General features: G+C 36.1%; 2 protein-coding genes across 21 annotated transcripts in view; one reads left to right on the forward strand and one right to left on the reverse strand.

Moving 5' to 3' along the window:
* Window positions 1-3,967: 3,967 nt before the first annotated feature.
* LOC117331470 (tRNA-dihydrouridine(16/17) synthase [NAD(P)(+)]-like) lies at window positions 3,968-14,570 on the reverse strand. Of its 2 annotated transcripts, none has more exons than XM_033890200.1 (12): window positions 14,462-14,570; window positions 12,369-12,605; window positions 11,807-11,966; window positions 11,416-11,528; window positions 11,201-11,283; window positions 10,612-10,715; window positions 10,337-10,481; window positions 9,926-10,022; window positions 7,980-8,071; window positions 6,154-6,346; window positions 5,779-5,854; window positions 3,968-5,269 (listed from the first exon to the last, which is right to left on the reverse strand). In XM_033890200.1, the coding sequence occupies exons 1-12, from the start codon at window positions 14,462-14,464 to the stop codon at window positions 5,010-5,012; spliced, it is 1,563 nt and encodes a 520-aa protein (XP_033746091.1). In that variant the 5' UTR covers window positions 14,465-14,570; the 3' UTR covers window positions 3,968-5,009. The 2 variants fall into 2 exon arrangements, with proteins under 2 accessions (XP_033746091.1, XP_033746099.1); XM_033890208.1 differs by having other exon boundaries at window positions 14,398-14,560.
* A 217-nt stretch (window positions 14,571-14,787) lies between these two features.
* LOC117331362 (V-type proton ATPase 116 kDa subunit a-like) overlaps window positions 14,788-15,706 on the forward strand; it is a 66,735-nt gene continuing 65,816 nt past the window's right edge. For 15 of the 19 annotated variants that reach the window (XM_033890082.1, XM_033890142.1, XM_033890089.1 and 12 more), the window contains exon 1: window positions 14,789-14,889. The gene's annotated coding sequence lies outside the window, so the exon portion shown is untranslated. Of the gene's footprint in view, window positions 14,890-15,706 lie in introns of all 19 variants that reach the window. The other 4 variants (XM_033890053.1, XM_033890111.1, XM_033890062.1 and 1 more) reach the window with 1 other exon arrangement.

Raw genomic sequence — 15,706 nt, forward strand, 5'->3', positions numbered from 1 at the left:
AAGGACAAATGCTTGAAGCCACAAACCATCATTAGTGGTTTGACCACCACTACTGATCCACCAACTGGAGGATGTTATGGTTCAGGGTTGAAACCTCTTAAGGTAGTTGGTAACCACCTGATGTCGAAGGTGCAAATGAGTATAGAAGGGCAGAAGTAACCAGGCATGTTCAGAGGATGCCAGGAGACCAAGCAGTTAATAATAAGTATTCGTACAGCCAACACAAACTTTAGAAATATAAGACAAACAACAGAAAAACTAATATAGAATTTATTTAAAAGAACTCATCACAGTAACCTAAGCTTTGAGATTAGATAAAACAAGAGGCCCAGAGGGCCTGTATCGCTCACCTGGATATTTCACCAAATATGACAAAAAGTTCTATTTGAATGATATAATAACCACTTTCCCAGTTAAGGATCTAAAATTGATTTAATCGGTATATAAACAAGAGGCCCATGGGCCTTAACGGTCACCTGATTTTTGAAATATTTCAGTAAATTTGAATGAAAGAATGAATTTCAAAACAAATAAAACAAATGATAGTCAAAAATGTGATTTCCCTATAACTATAGTAAAGTTTATCCCCTCCCATGGGGCAAACGCAAGACCCCAGGGCTAGGAAATTCACAATTATGGTAAAGCACCTTAAGACCCTTCGATCTGTGAAGAGTATTTAATTCTACCTTATTTGGGCTATAAGAAGATTTTTAAAATTTCTGTTAATTTGACCCTTTTTGGCCCCGCCCATCAGCCCCTGGGGGTCAGTCAGGGCCAACATGTACATACCATCAAACTGTCATCCCAAGCTGATAATGTTAACGAAGTTAGAATGAATTCCAATAAAAATTCAACAAATAAAAGTCAAAAATGTGATTTCCCTATATAAACTATAGTAAAGTTTACCCCCTCCCCAGGGGCAAACGTGAGGCCCCAGGGTCATGAAATTCACAATTTTGGTAAAGCACCTTAAGATCCTGATCTTCCATTTATGAAGAGTATTTGATTCTACCATATCTAAGAGTAGAGAAGAAGATTTTTGAAATTTTTGTAAATTTTACCCTTTTTGGCCCCGCCCACCAGCCCCTGGGGGTCAACTAGGGCCAACATGTACATACCATCAAAGTGTCATCCCATGCTGATAATTTGATACAAGCTAGAATGAATTCCAATACAAATCCAACAAATAATAGTCAACAAGAGGCCCAAAGGGCCTTAACGATCACCTGAGATTTGAAATATTTCAGTTTATTTAATTGACCCTTTTTGGCCCCACCCATCAGTCCTAATGGTGTCAGTCGTGGCCAACATGTGCATACTAAGCTGTCATCCTTTGCTGATAATTTTAAGAAAGTTAAAATGAATTCCAATAGAAATAAAACAAATGATTATCAAAAATATGAATTCCCTATATAAACTATTGCAAAGTTTACCCTCTTCCAAGGGGCAAATGTGAAACCCCAGTGTAATGAAATTCACAATTTATGTAAAACACCATAAAACCATTCCTTCTAATACAAATCCAATAAATAATAGCCAAAAATGTGATTTCCCTATATAAACTAGTAAAGTTTACCCCCTCCCCAGGGGCAAAACGCGAGACCCCAGTGTCATTAAATTCACAATTTTGGTAAACCACCATAAGAACCTTCCATCTATGGAGAGTTTTGGTTCTACCAAACATGAGAGTAGAGAAGAAGATTTTTGAAGGTTCAGTCAATTTGACCCTTTTTAGCCCCGGCCATCAGCCCCTGGGGGTCAGTCAGGGCCAACATATGTGAACTATCAAACTGTTATCCAACGCTTATAATGTCAACCAGGTTTGAATAAATTCCAATACAAATCCAATAAATAATAGCCAAAAAAGTGATTTCCCTATATAAACTATAGTAATGTTTACCCCCTCCCCATGGGCAAAACGCGAAATCCCAGTGTCACTAAATTCACAATTTTGGTAAAGCACCATAAGACCCTTCCACCTATGGAGAGTTTTTGATTCTACCAAATATGGGAGTAGAGAAGAAGATTTTTTTTCAGTCAATTTGACCCTTTTTGGCCCCGCCCACCAGCCCCTGGGGTTCAACCAGGGACAAAATGTACATAACATCAAACTGTAATCCCATGCTGATAATTTGAACCAAGTTAGAATGAATTCCAATACAAATCCAACAAATACAAGAGGCCCAAAGGGCCTTAACGGACACCTGAGATTTGAAATATTTCGGCCAACTAAATTGACCCTTTTTGGCCCCACCCATCAGTCCTAATGGGGTCAGTCTATGAAGAGTATTTGATTCTAACATATAGTAGATAAGAAGATTTTTGAAATTTCAGTCAATTTGACCCTTTTTGGCCCCGCCCACCAGCCCCTGGGGGTCAACTAGGGCCAACATGTACATAACATCAAACTGTAATCCAATGATGATAATTTGAACCAAGTTAGAATGAATTCCAATACAAATCCAACAAATAATAGTCAAAAATGTGATTTCCCTATATAAACTATAGTAAAGTTTACCCCCTCCCCAGGGGCAAACGCGAGACCCCAGGGTCATGAAATTCACAATTTTGGTAAAGCACCATAAGACCCCTTCATCTATGCAGAGTATTTGATTCTAACATATCTGAGAGTATAGAGAAAGATTTTTGAAATTTCAGTCAATTTGACCCTTTTTGGCCCCGCCCACCAGCCCCTGGGGGTCAACCAGGGCCAACATGTACATAACATCAAACTGTAATCCCATGCTGATAATTTGATACAAGTTAGAATGAATTCCAATAGAAATCCAACAAATAATAGTCAAAATTGTGATTTCCCTATATAAACTATAGTAAAGTTTACCCCCTCCCCAGGGGCAAACGCGAGACCCCAGGGTCATGAAATTCACAATTTTGATAAAGCACCTTAAGACCCTTCCATCTATGAAGAGTATTTGATTCTACCATATCTGAGAGTAGAGAAGAAGATTTTTGAAGTTTTAGTCAATTTGACCCTTTTTGGCCCCACCCCTCAGGCCCCTGGGGGCTGGGGACCATATAATTCACAATTTTGGTTGACCTTCAGCCATAGAAACTTTCTGCCAAATTTCATTGAATTTTGTTAAGTGGTTTTGGAGAAGAAGTCGAAAATGTAAAAAGTTTACGGACGCACGACGGACGACGCACGACGGACGCCGACGGACAAAAGGCGATTAGAATAGGTCACTTGAGACTTCGTCTCAGGTGACCTAAAAATGTGATTTCCCTATATAAACTATAGTAAAGTTTACTCCCTCCCCAGGGGCAAACATGAGACTCCAGGGTCATGAAATTCACAATTTTGGTAAAGCACCTTAAGACCCTTCCATCTATGAAGAGTATTTGATTCTACCATATCTGAGAGTAGAGAAGAAGATTTTTGAAATTTTTGTCAATTTGACCCTTTTTGGCCCCGCCCACCAGCCCCTGGGGGTCAACTAGGGCCAACATGTACATACCATCAAACTGTCATCCCATGCTGATAATTTGATACAAGTTAGAATGAATTCCAATACAAATCCAACAAATAATAGTCAAAAATGTGATTTCCCTATATAAACTATAGTAAAGTTTACCCCCTCCCCAGGGGCAAACATGAGACCCCAGGGTCATGAAATTCACAATTTTGTTAAAGCACCTTAAGACCCTTTCATCTATGAAGAGTGTTTGATTCCACCTTATCTGAGAGTAGAGAAGAAGATTTTTGAAGTTTTAGTCAATTTGACCCTTTTTGGCCCCGCCCCTCAGGCCCCTGGGGGGTGGGGACCATATAATTCACAATTTTGGTTCACCCTCAGCCATGGAAGCTTCCTGTAAAATTTCATTGAATTTAGTTCAGCAGTTTTTAAGAAGAAGTTGAAAATGTAAATTGTTTACGACGCACGACGCACGACGCCGGACAAAAGGCGATTGCAATAGGTCAACTGAGACTTCGTCTCAGGTGACCTAAAAAGCATTACATTGGTTTTAAAGCTTTAAATCCCAAACCCCATAGTGATGCTACCAGGCAAATATGAGCGATATCCACAGCTCTGTTTCAGAGAAGTCGTTTATATATCAATTTTGCCAAATTGACCTCTTTTTGCCCTACCCCTCAGGCCCCCGGAAGGTCAGCCCCATCATTTGTGTATTTTTTAGTCCACACCCCATAAGAATGCTTCTGATCAAATTTGGTCAAATTCTGATCAGTGATTATGAGGAGAAGTAAATTATTGACGGATGGACGACAGACGAGGGATGCCACAGTATGGCATAAGCTCACCTTGGTCCGACAAATGTGAGCAAAAAAATACTAAAATGTACATATCTTCACCAGCAAAAGGTCACAATAAATGATCATTTACATCAAATGCATGAAACTGTCCAAGGATACAAATCTGAATTTTTGTAAACCACTTGTGTAACTGAAATCATTTTTATAGATGCAGTAATTAGCACATTAACAGGAATCTAAAATTTAGTGTCATTGCTGCCATTCATAATGACAATAGTGCTAAGGTATGAATAGATCATGTCCCATGGTATTGTTAAACCTATTACATCACCTAATTTGAATACAAAAGTGGCATTATATCGAGGAACTGTATAGTAAGCAGTGTGTTGATATTTGTCCTTAGGAGCACAAGCTCAATTGCAAGCTGCAGAAAGCATAATGTCAACAGTACTGTTATTTTCACAGCAAATTGTCCATGTATATGAAGTAGTCTCCTAAATGGTACACTAGTTTATGTGTTGATTAATGAGGTGGAGGAGATTTTAACTTTAGATCTACTGAAGAATCTTTGGTGTGCTTAACAAACATATCAACTTTCAACCTTCCTGTTTATCATTTTGTGCCTGATGTGTAAAACATTTGATGTTTTGACAAAACTTTGACCTAATATATTTGTTACTCAAACAGGAAAACTGGTTCCTTGCTGGTCCAAATAACAGCCATGAGTATAACACAAGATACTGAACACACAGACCACAGTTTACAACTCCTCACAATTCTAAGTAATGGCAGTAGAACACTCTGCTGTTTCCTTGCTACTACATGCACTGGCTGTTTCCTTTTCTGTATCCTCTGAGGCAAAATTGTCACTATCACCAGTCTTGTTCTCATGACCTTCAAAATGACTTTGAGCATTCTGATGACCTTCATTAGAAGTTGACCCAGCCGTCAGCCTGTGTTCCAGGAGATCCAGCTCCTTTCTCTTGGTATCACACTGCTCCTTTATCTCAATTTTACTTTTCAGGAAAATACCATGTCCTGTAACAAAATAGATATAGATATAGGTAAATACTATGATCTGTGCTATATAAGGTAAATACAGGTAGTAACAACTTCCTGTAGAATAAGTTGCATAAGAAATCATATTTATATCATATTTTTGGGGACAGTTTATTTGGTTTCATTGCCCTGTCAACAGGCCAACAGACTAGGTCATATCAAGGCAGGATCTCCTGGTAGTTACTGGTGGCTACCTCATTAAATAACAAACGGGAGACCTCTCACATATTCAGAGCATTTGGTGTAAAGAGTCTTGTCCAAGGACACATCTAAAGCTCGACAGGAGAACTCTGCTTCCTGAGAATGAAAACTGACCCAGGTTTGGATCACAAAGGTTCATTGTTGGGTTTTTTTAACAGAATGAGCTACTTTCAGGTACTTGGTCCCTTCAGGTGCAAGAAATTTGATAATGCTAAATCTGCTCCTTCCATATACAGCAATAGATTCATTACCTACCTGAACTTTTATACAGATTCCAGTTTACTTACCAACACAGTCCAATGTCTCCACCTTAGTCTTATTTTTGCAACATTTCTTACAAAGTCCAAATGCACATTTCTTACCCTGAAGAAAACAAATTGTTACAAAAATAAAGAATTGAACATTATAAGTTAAATTATATATTAATTTATAGTATATTACATTCAATCCTATCCAATTGTGTATGTGAAATAGGAAATTAACTCTATCCCATATTAGTCGGATCCGCTCACATTGTCACTGATAAGCTGCACACCGATTTAGAGTCAACACTGCACATTACGGCACAAAGATGATACTCATTTTTGATACATTTGTGTATTGTTTTATATAAAGTGTGATTAACCTTGAACTAATATTTTGTGACTGTACAGAAATCTTACCCTGGGATTTAGACAGCTGTCACATTTTTCATAGTGTGATTTCTTTGATCCATCAAAACATTTGTGTGGATTCTTTATTCTTTTCTTGATTTTGTTTTTTGACATCCCAACCATGTCTGAGGGAATATTCTGAAGGTCCAGAGGACGCTTTGTGGCCTCTCTCTTCTTCTGATTCTCCTCTGCCTCCTCTGGACTTAATGTAGAAACAAAACAAGTCAAGTTCAGTAAGTCTACACAGTTTTATAGTACTGACACTGTATTTAAAAAAAAATATTTTTTTTTACAAAGACAGAATTAATTTTGCATGCATATGCATAGTAAATTCAACTTGTTAAACTTTTGTGCACAAGGTGTTCTGGCAACAAAACCTATACAGTAATGTCTGTCATACCTTATAACTATAGCAGGATAAAATTTTGAAAAATACTAAACATAGTAAAAAAAGGTAAAGATAATTCTTATTAAAATGTTCAATATGTACCAAGAGAACACACCAATATTTAAAAATAAATAAGTGCATTTTTCTCTAATAGTAATAATTCCTAAGAGTTTGAAATTTTAAGATATATTTTCTGAAATCTATGTACTGGTTTTATTTTCATATAATGTTTCAATGAAAAAAGCCATGTGCTTGCCAGTTCAGTTGCATCCTGTCAGATTTGCATACTGTTGTTTATGTAAATAAAACAATTATAACAGACATAACTATTGCTTTGATCTTAATGATGATTTAATTACCACCTGACCCTGCCCATTGTTACAGATAACAGGACATTTAGTTACTGGTGTAGTGGCTTCCCAAGTTAGCATTTCTGCCATGGGAATTGAGTAATTTAAGCTCTGTTTTTTTAAACACAAATAATAATGCATGATATTTGTTTTATGAGTCTGTTACAGGGAATTTTCAACGACTTATGGACAAAAATAAATATTTGCTGTCTGCTATATATACATGATATTCATTTAGTGATTCCTGGCACTGTCCGTTCTGGACAGGTGTCTGTTATATAAGGGTGTCCACTATCACAGATTTGACTGTAGTCACCACTTTAAGGTTCTGTTTAACACATAACTCATACCTTTAAGAAAGAAAGTAAAAACTATCAAATAGATTTCAGTATCAGACTGGAAAATGTCCTACTCAGCGTGTATTTCTCTACTGAGATACTCCTGTGACCTCATATTATATTATCAAATGTAACGTCACCAATAAATTATGACATCTAAATATTGTTATTACACACTTGTTTCACAATATTTATGACATCGTGGTATGAATTGGTAGAACAGGCTAGTTAAGTGACAATAATATTTCAGCTGATATTAACTGAAGCTTCTATGGACATCATTCTTCATTTTAAGTCAAGACAGATTTACTTCCCCTTGCAACAGAGCCCTATGGGCCTCTATCACTCACCTGGTCTTCACTTCTATGCCGACCCCTCTTCTGTTAATCAAAGGAGCTTGTTTCTGTGCTCGAAAGTCTTTAGCCCATGACCTTGAATATGGGTCAACCATGGCAAATTTCTTTAATTTATGCATTTTAATTAATCAGAAGAATTGGTTTGAACATATAAAATAAACTGACTCCTGTGACCTTGAACAGGAGTTGAGGTCATTTTCGTTTTGCAAACTTTGTTTGGCTCCATCCCCAGAACCTACCAGCCAAATATCATGACTGTTAAACCTGTTGGTTTTTGAGAAGAAATTGTTTAAAGTAAAAAGTTGATGCAAGACAAAGGAGAGCAGACAACAGACACTGCACCACAGTAAAAGCATTTTGGGCTAGGTGAGCCAAGTATAACAAAATACTTAGGGCATGTTACCTTGGTCTTACATATGGCTGGCATATCCAGTAAGGGTGAGGAAGTTTGGACTCAAACATTTCTGGACAAGTCTGGAACTTCTCCATGTCCTTCTGAAAATCAAATCAAAGGTCAATGAAAAGTTAAGGACATAACTTGACCTCTATGCACAGTATTTTGTTTTTGTCACTTTTTTCTGCCATAAAAGTTACTCTAGTTTTTACAGTAGGATGAGTAAAAATTTTATTTATATAATAAGTAAAAGTTGGTAGAAACAATGTCAATTTAATGGTGAAAGGTTTAAAATGCACTGTCTGCATTTAGTTACAAACAAGATATTAGCACTTTCAGTCTTCTAACCTTGATAGTGCCAACACATCAATACTAAGATAAACTGATTTCTTTCCACGAAAGAATTCCTGAACACTTGGGAATCTGGTGAACCTCCAACAGTGAAAGCCAATGACTTCAAATATCTATCTGTATATACTTCACTGACATGTTCTAATGAATTATTCTTTTAAAGTCTCCCTTGACTGACATCAAACCCGTTTAAAATGGAAATTTTTTGCTGGACAAATTGTGGCAGTATACCAAAGTTTTGTAGAAGGTGCTTGATATTCCACTCAATCAATTATCATTTTACAAACTGCTAATATATCTTCCTTTCTGTTTACAATTCCTTTACTTAATATCTCCTTCAACATATAATCTGCCACACCTCTTTATAATGCCAAAATTTTGCTTTACAAATGGGGGCATAATAATGAGGTTTTACTTTGTATGAAGCATCAAACAAAGAAACTATTTTGGTGTGTCAGCTGGAAGTCTATATATTACATAGTATGAGGAGATTTACTTCTCACTTCTATTATAATGTTATATCAATGTGACCAGGACAATCCAGTAAAATATCTTAATAATGGGAGGACTCATGGAAGTGATTTAATTCAAGTAGTACTACTGTATACCTGGTAATTTTCGCCCCCGTTTAATTTTCGCCATTTTCGCCCTTTGATGATAGGGCGAATTTAAGATGATGGCGAAAATTTCAAGCTCAATTGCAGGATTTACAAGTTATCGTACATAGGCTACTTGTAGTCGGATCCAAAACATACCCTCGTACTTTCCAAGTGTGTTATATCCTATACAGTTACAGGCAACACGTGTTATATATTTACACTAAGTTTATAAAATAGGTATTTGTTTTATTCCAATCTGTGCATGTGAAATAAAATCTAGATCTAAATATTGGCCTTGTAAATTTACGATATCACGTGGAGTTAAATCGAAAATATCGGCGAAGACAGCGTACTAGGTTTAGTATATTCGATTTTAAACAAAAGCTTTAAATACTAAGTAACTTTTAAAATCCAAACATGTTTTAAAATCATACACACAAATAGGTCTCTGCCATTGTGAAGGCTGATTTTATGACTTCACCGTCGCTTGTGGCTTCAATCGATGACAAATGAACAAAAGAAAACACTGGTCAGTAGACTTCTAATTAGTCACGGCATGGTGAACTTACCACTCATCGCGTTTGCTTAAAATCGACCATGCATACCTAATACTATTTGAATCAATATAGGCTAAAGTAAATCTGAACACAGGTAAGCGTTGTATATTTCACACCTGATTACATTTCACACCTCAGCGGGATATGCTAAGAAAAGATAATGGTTGAATTCGATAAATCCCGAGTGTTCCGAGTGCAATTGTATTGAGAATTCCGAACGGAATTTTCCGATTGTGAACGAGGAAAATACATTTCTTAAAAGTAGTTTAGGGCGAAATTAAAACGGGGCGAATATCTTTTGTGCTGCTCAAGGGCGAAAATAACCCCGGGCGAAAAATACCAGGTATACAGTATATAATATGCTGCATTTTCTCATCACCCACCATACATAGAATTATAGATACATCTCTTACTGGAATAGGCCCCAGTGAAATATTGTCAATCTTACCAAGCATCTCTCTTTCATCCCGAGGACGGCGAGTTTGAGGCTATCCAGTGACTTCCCGGTACCTACCATCATTCTGATGTCGGAGTGTATGACCAGACTGAAATATAATCATACAATCATACAGTAAGTTCTATTCATTAGGTTCAATGTCTCTCTACTTGTACATATGAATGTTTCCATCTATATATATTTGAAATCCACCACAGTTGCAGAAGAGAAGGCACTCTAAAAGCATCACCACTTCGCCACAGGAGGGTCAACAAATTATACTAACAATTCAGAAACTCTACCCAAAAAGATGTTTCATTCAAACCAAGTTTGGTCAAAATCTCTTAATTAGGAATTTGGAAAAGATGCAGTGCAGGTCAGATGACTTAGTGCTTCTATAGTAGAAAAATGATTGGGAATTACCCATGATGGAAGAGCTTGAACAAGTGTCCTCTAACATAGGACAAGGGACAGGGATACTTGTCAACCAATTCTAGGTACTCCTCTGCCATCTTCCAGATTGGAGGGTCTATACCATGGAACAGGGCTGGGTTGTGTAGGTTACCCTCTGAAACAAGACAAACGGTATTTACTGTTTACCAGGGCTGGTCTTATAACATAAACTTCTTATTTTTTCATGTAACTTAAATCAAAACAGCATAAAGCTCTACATCTAGTTAGAATGAGTACATACAAACCTGCTGTCATAACCCCATCCACTCCTGTCTCCTCCAGGCATCTTGTTACATCTGACAGGTACTGGATGTTACCGTTACTAATCACAGGAACCTTCACATTATCCCTGGAAATGTACAAATCTCCATTTTATACTGGTAGTGTTAACAACCTTTATGAAACATACCCTGTAATTATGATAAATCATTAATTTTAAACCATTTATTTTCTTTATACATAATGTATTGCATTTAGTATTTCAGATTTTATATTACATTGTCAATGTATGTGATGGTTCATGTAAAAAGCAGTGATAAAATTGTGACTCTACCTATTGATGGAGTATTCATTCAGTGTTCATTTTTGTTTTTAAAAACAAGTTTATTTAACTTTTTGATTTTCATGTTTGAAGTGTGGAATTTAAAATACACAAGTCCTTGTATAAGATAATATACAACAAATCTGATTGTAAAAACCAGTATCTGTGTCTTTCTAACAATTGTCACATGGTGTGAAATTATCATGTTAATTCCAATAAACCCCATTCCCTTTTTTGCCTCTTATTCAAGTGATTAAAGGACTTAAAGAGCATGATCTGAAGCAGTGTTGTACCTGATAGCTTTGATGTATTTCCAGTTAGCCAGTCCTGTCTTTGCACCTTTCTGTTCCTTTGTTCTACCATGGACGGTTAGTATCTAGGAAACATACATACATTTATATATTGAGTAACTGAGTGATATGATGACACTTTTTGTGATTAATGGATACCAGGTAACTATATGAAACTTGAAAACTATTTGCATATGTTAATTCTAAACATTTTCTACCTGGCATCCAGCCTTTTCCAACATCTGAGCATATTTCACAGTCTTATCTATGCTCTCAAAGACTCTCACTTTACAGGTGATGGGCACTTTTAGTCTCTCATGACACAGCTTAACTGAAATGATAGAAGAGAAAAATTACATCAGAAATTTGAGAAAAAAAAAATTTAAAGAATGTTTGATTTCATTTAATTACTGAGTAGAAAGTAATCATTTCACAATTTCAAATTACATAACACTTGTTAATTCCACATCAGATAATTTTCATGATTGTGTGAATCACAATCAGGCTGACATTATAAGCATACTTGAACTTGGTTCACTTTGGTTTATTATGAGGTGTACTGAAAGCTAATGAAAAAAAAGAAATACAACATAAAATTCTCAAACAAACCCATTTTCTCCAGGAGTTCCCATTCATCCTGCAGAAATGCACCATAGTGTCCACGTTTAGCAATGACTTGTGGACATCCTAGGTTAAGATCAATGGCATCACAGTGATTCTCTGCCAACAGGGCAGCCTTCAGGAAGGTCTCTGGGTCATTTGCACAAAACTAGTGAAGAGACATTTTGGTAAATTAAAGATTATATGGGTCCATATGCTTTCAATAATATTTACAGTGGCACAACTCTTTTAATGTTACATGATAGTTATTGTATAGTAGCTTCAAACCTAGATCAGTTTATACTACTGGTTAATCTATGTTAATGGAGTTATTTGGGCAGAAGAAATTTTGATGACAATGTCATGCTGCAACTTTTGGGACTGGTATCAACTTGTTTGTTTGGTAGGCATGAGAGTTAATCACTCTGTCAGTCTTTTACAAGCTATTACACTTGAAAGCAACAATTAATAATCAATATCCTACCTTAAACCTGTCTGTCTATCTACATGGATTCAGTTTTTTCAGTTGTAACTGAATCAACTCAACTGACATAAGTCCTGACTACTGTACCTGAACAATGAGTGGTCTGTCCTCTGGACATGATTGCAAGGCCTCAGTCCTGTAGTGCTGGTCTCTATTAAACACGGAGGCATGCAGCATTGGTGTGTAGCAGAGTTGCGCACCATAGCGACGACTCAGCATCCTCCAGGCCAACTCACTCTGGTCAACCATTGGGGCCACAACATACTTTGCCGAATTCAATGTTGTTCTCCAAAACTCATAACCTGCAATTTTGTCTCCCATCATCTGAAAATGAAATTGATGCATGGATAGGGTACTTCAAAACAAACAAATTTAAATAGAAAAAGCATGTACCTCGGTACTATGCATCAAAGTGGTTGTTCCTACCAGTCTTTCTCCAGCCCCGATAGTTTAGTTACCTACGGAACCCTGGAGTGGTTAACGGAGGTAAACAATTTGCCACTAATACCAAAAATTGTACAGAGGAGCCCACTTATTTGCATATCGGTTATTTGAATATCCCGCTTATTTGCATAAAATTCTCAGGTCCCGATTTTTTTCTTCTTTATCTTTGTATTTAAATCCCGTGTATTTGCATCAACTAAAATACCGACTCCCGCTTATATGCATATAATATGCATATAAAAATTCCAAAAAATCGAAAAATTTTAATTGATTTTAGGGTATTTTTGTGATTTTCCCGTAATAAAAGTTTTATGAAAAGTGTTTTTAACTTGCATATTGATTCGACATGATGTACAACGTTATCTAATCATTGGTTCCCACTTCGTCAAAACAGGTTATGTTCGATGCATCGATATCGACATTTAGTTATTATCCAGACCATATCAGTAGCATTGTGAAGAAGAATTACTGAATAAAATATTGATATGTCTGATCTTTTGATGAGATTTGTTTATTTATTATAGCATCGATCCAAACCTGTGTTCTGTGCACTTGAACACTCGCTGAGGCAGGTTACGATCGCCATGATTGTTTACTAGGCGCGTTGCATTGTGGGGGCATATGTGTAAGGAACGACAACTCTTTGTGTGTGTGCGCCATTTTCCAAAACAAACCCAAACGACAATGCACATCTCACGGTCATTTACGACATTCTATTGCTTAAGCAGTTCATCATCTATGATCAAACAACTAATATACTCATAGCAGGAACAAAACACATCTCAAGACGATAATGAATGATTATTGAAACAATCACATTGTACATCGTAGTGCCAACCCACGCGTGTATGACCGATTTCGGACCCACAGACTCGGAGTGACAAGTAGTAAACGATGAAGTACAAATGTATATGCAAATATTTGTACATTTACAAAGAATAACAACCCATTTATTTCGTATTTACTCTTATATTTTAAATAATGTTTTTTTAAAGATGTTTTTAATGCAAATAACGTAAACAATCATATAGCGCCCGTTTTGAGTACCTACCGGACGATCTACATAGTGTATAAGAGGGGCCAAAACCCAACTCCGCCTATACGAATACTCCGGTTATTTGCATATTTTGTTATGGAAAAAGGGCTATGCAAATAAGCGGGTTGCTCTGTACATATTAATGTCTAGAATTCCACGTTTTCACATAGTAGTGCGCTCTATCCCAACACCAGACATATGGTGTCAGGGTCAGAGGAAACTTGGGCTAATTAATTAATGTCCAGTTTAAGTAAATTTTATTTCAAAGTTGGCACATGTTTTTAAAAGGCAGTTAAAGTCGTGTGAGATTTTTAACTATACAATAACATAATATAATGTGACATACTTCACTTCTAAACATTTGATACTTTCACTATTTGTTGTTTTGAAATTTGACAACTAAGAAAGAAAAATGTAGTTTTAAAACTGGTGTAAGATGGACTTATACTACAGTTACATTGTCTCAAGACAAGACCTAACACGAGGCAAACAGTTTTGGAAAACCATATCACTTGATAATTGATTTGAGAAGATGATGGCAGGCTGTCGGTGTTCAGTTGCATCCTCTCAGTTTTCCAAACTTGAACTCAATTCACCTAAACAGCGAAGTTAATATATTTTTCATGTAAACAATACCTCTCTAAGTCCGTTTCTAAATCGAAGCAGTCGTTATATGACATCCAAATATACGTATATTCACCATAAAGCCTTTGATTTCTTATATATATAGTCTATTGGTGCAGAGACTCAACATGATTAAAAAGTTCAACACATGGCGAAACGTAAACAGGAAAGGGTGGTCTAAGGGCAGATCACTCTAATTTCCACTTAAAAATGGACTAATCTATTTCAAGAAACGGGGGGTTTATGGTTAATAATATTTCAATATATTTCTGATGGTTAACATTAATTACTTACAAAATCAAAGTGCAAAAAAAAATGTTGTTTTAAATGAAATCTCCCTTACATGTTCTGAATTAATTACTGCCAAAGTAATTCAAAATAGTCTTTCCTCCATTCTCCCCCACAAAATAATGTGGAATCATGTGATCGATAGGCGGAAGTCAGCTGATTATACTTCAGTGAAAAGTTAAGTTGGAGAAGTTGAGGAAACATCACGACTTATTGGTGAGTGTTGTCATCACTAGCTATCATGTTGACATCATTAGATTGTAACCGACATGTATTGTGAATGTTAGACAATGTTGTGTAATAGGGCATTTAGTATGTCCTGGGAGGGATACTTTTTGATCGGTGATTAATTATTAATGATCATCATGAACTTCGATCGGTTTTCGGACTGTCGGAAGTTCAACTAACCGGCAAAAGTTGTTCGACATGATCAGACCATACTTATTTGTCTGACTGTTTTTACTGCTAACTCTTTTATCTTTAATCTGACTACCGTCTTGTGTTATGCTAAATTTCAATTCCATGGCATCAAAATGAAACTGATTTTCAGTTTGTTTACGTAAATCAGACTAAAGATGTGGCAAGCCATTAGGGGTTTTACCTAACCTGTTATTTGATTCAGAAAAGAAGAAAGAAGGGAAAAGTAGAGATAACCCTACATAGAGAACCAATAAGGATGGTGGGCGCAAAGATCCCCAGGAATAAATTTCTTGTTAATTCAGATATCTAAATTTATTTAAGAATTGGATAGGCCTATATATATTCATGTATTTAGAAACACACCTCTTATTTAAAGGTATCTTTAATTTATTAAATACAGATATGTGTATTTAAAAGAGATATATCTTTATCTATATATATATACTAATATATCTCTTTATATAAAAGAGATATCTCTATTTATGATAGAGATATCTTTATTTAATATATCAATGCATATTATGTCTTCATTTAAGATACTGTATTTGACCTAATAGGGGCGCCTGCCGTAATAAGGGCGCCCCTACCTTTTTTCAAGGAAATAAATCTTTGA

This window comes from Pecten maximus, chromosome 1 (genome assembly GCF_902652985.1).
Source record: "Pecten maximus chromosome 1, xPecMax1.1, whole genome shotgun sequence".
Taxonomy (NCBI): Eukaryota; Metazoa; Mollusca; class Bivalvia; order Pectinida; family Pectinidae; genus Pecten; species Pecten maximus.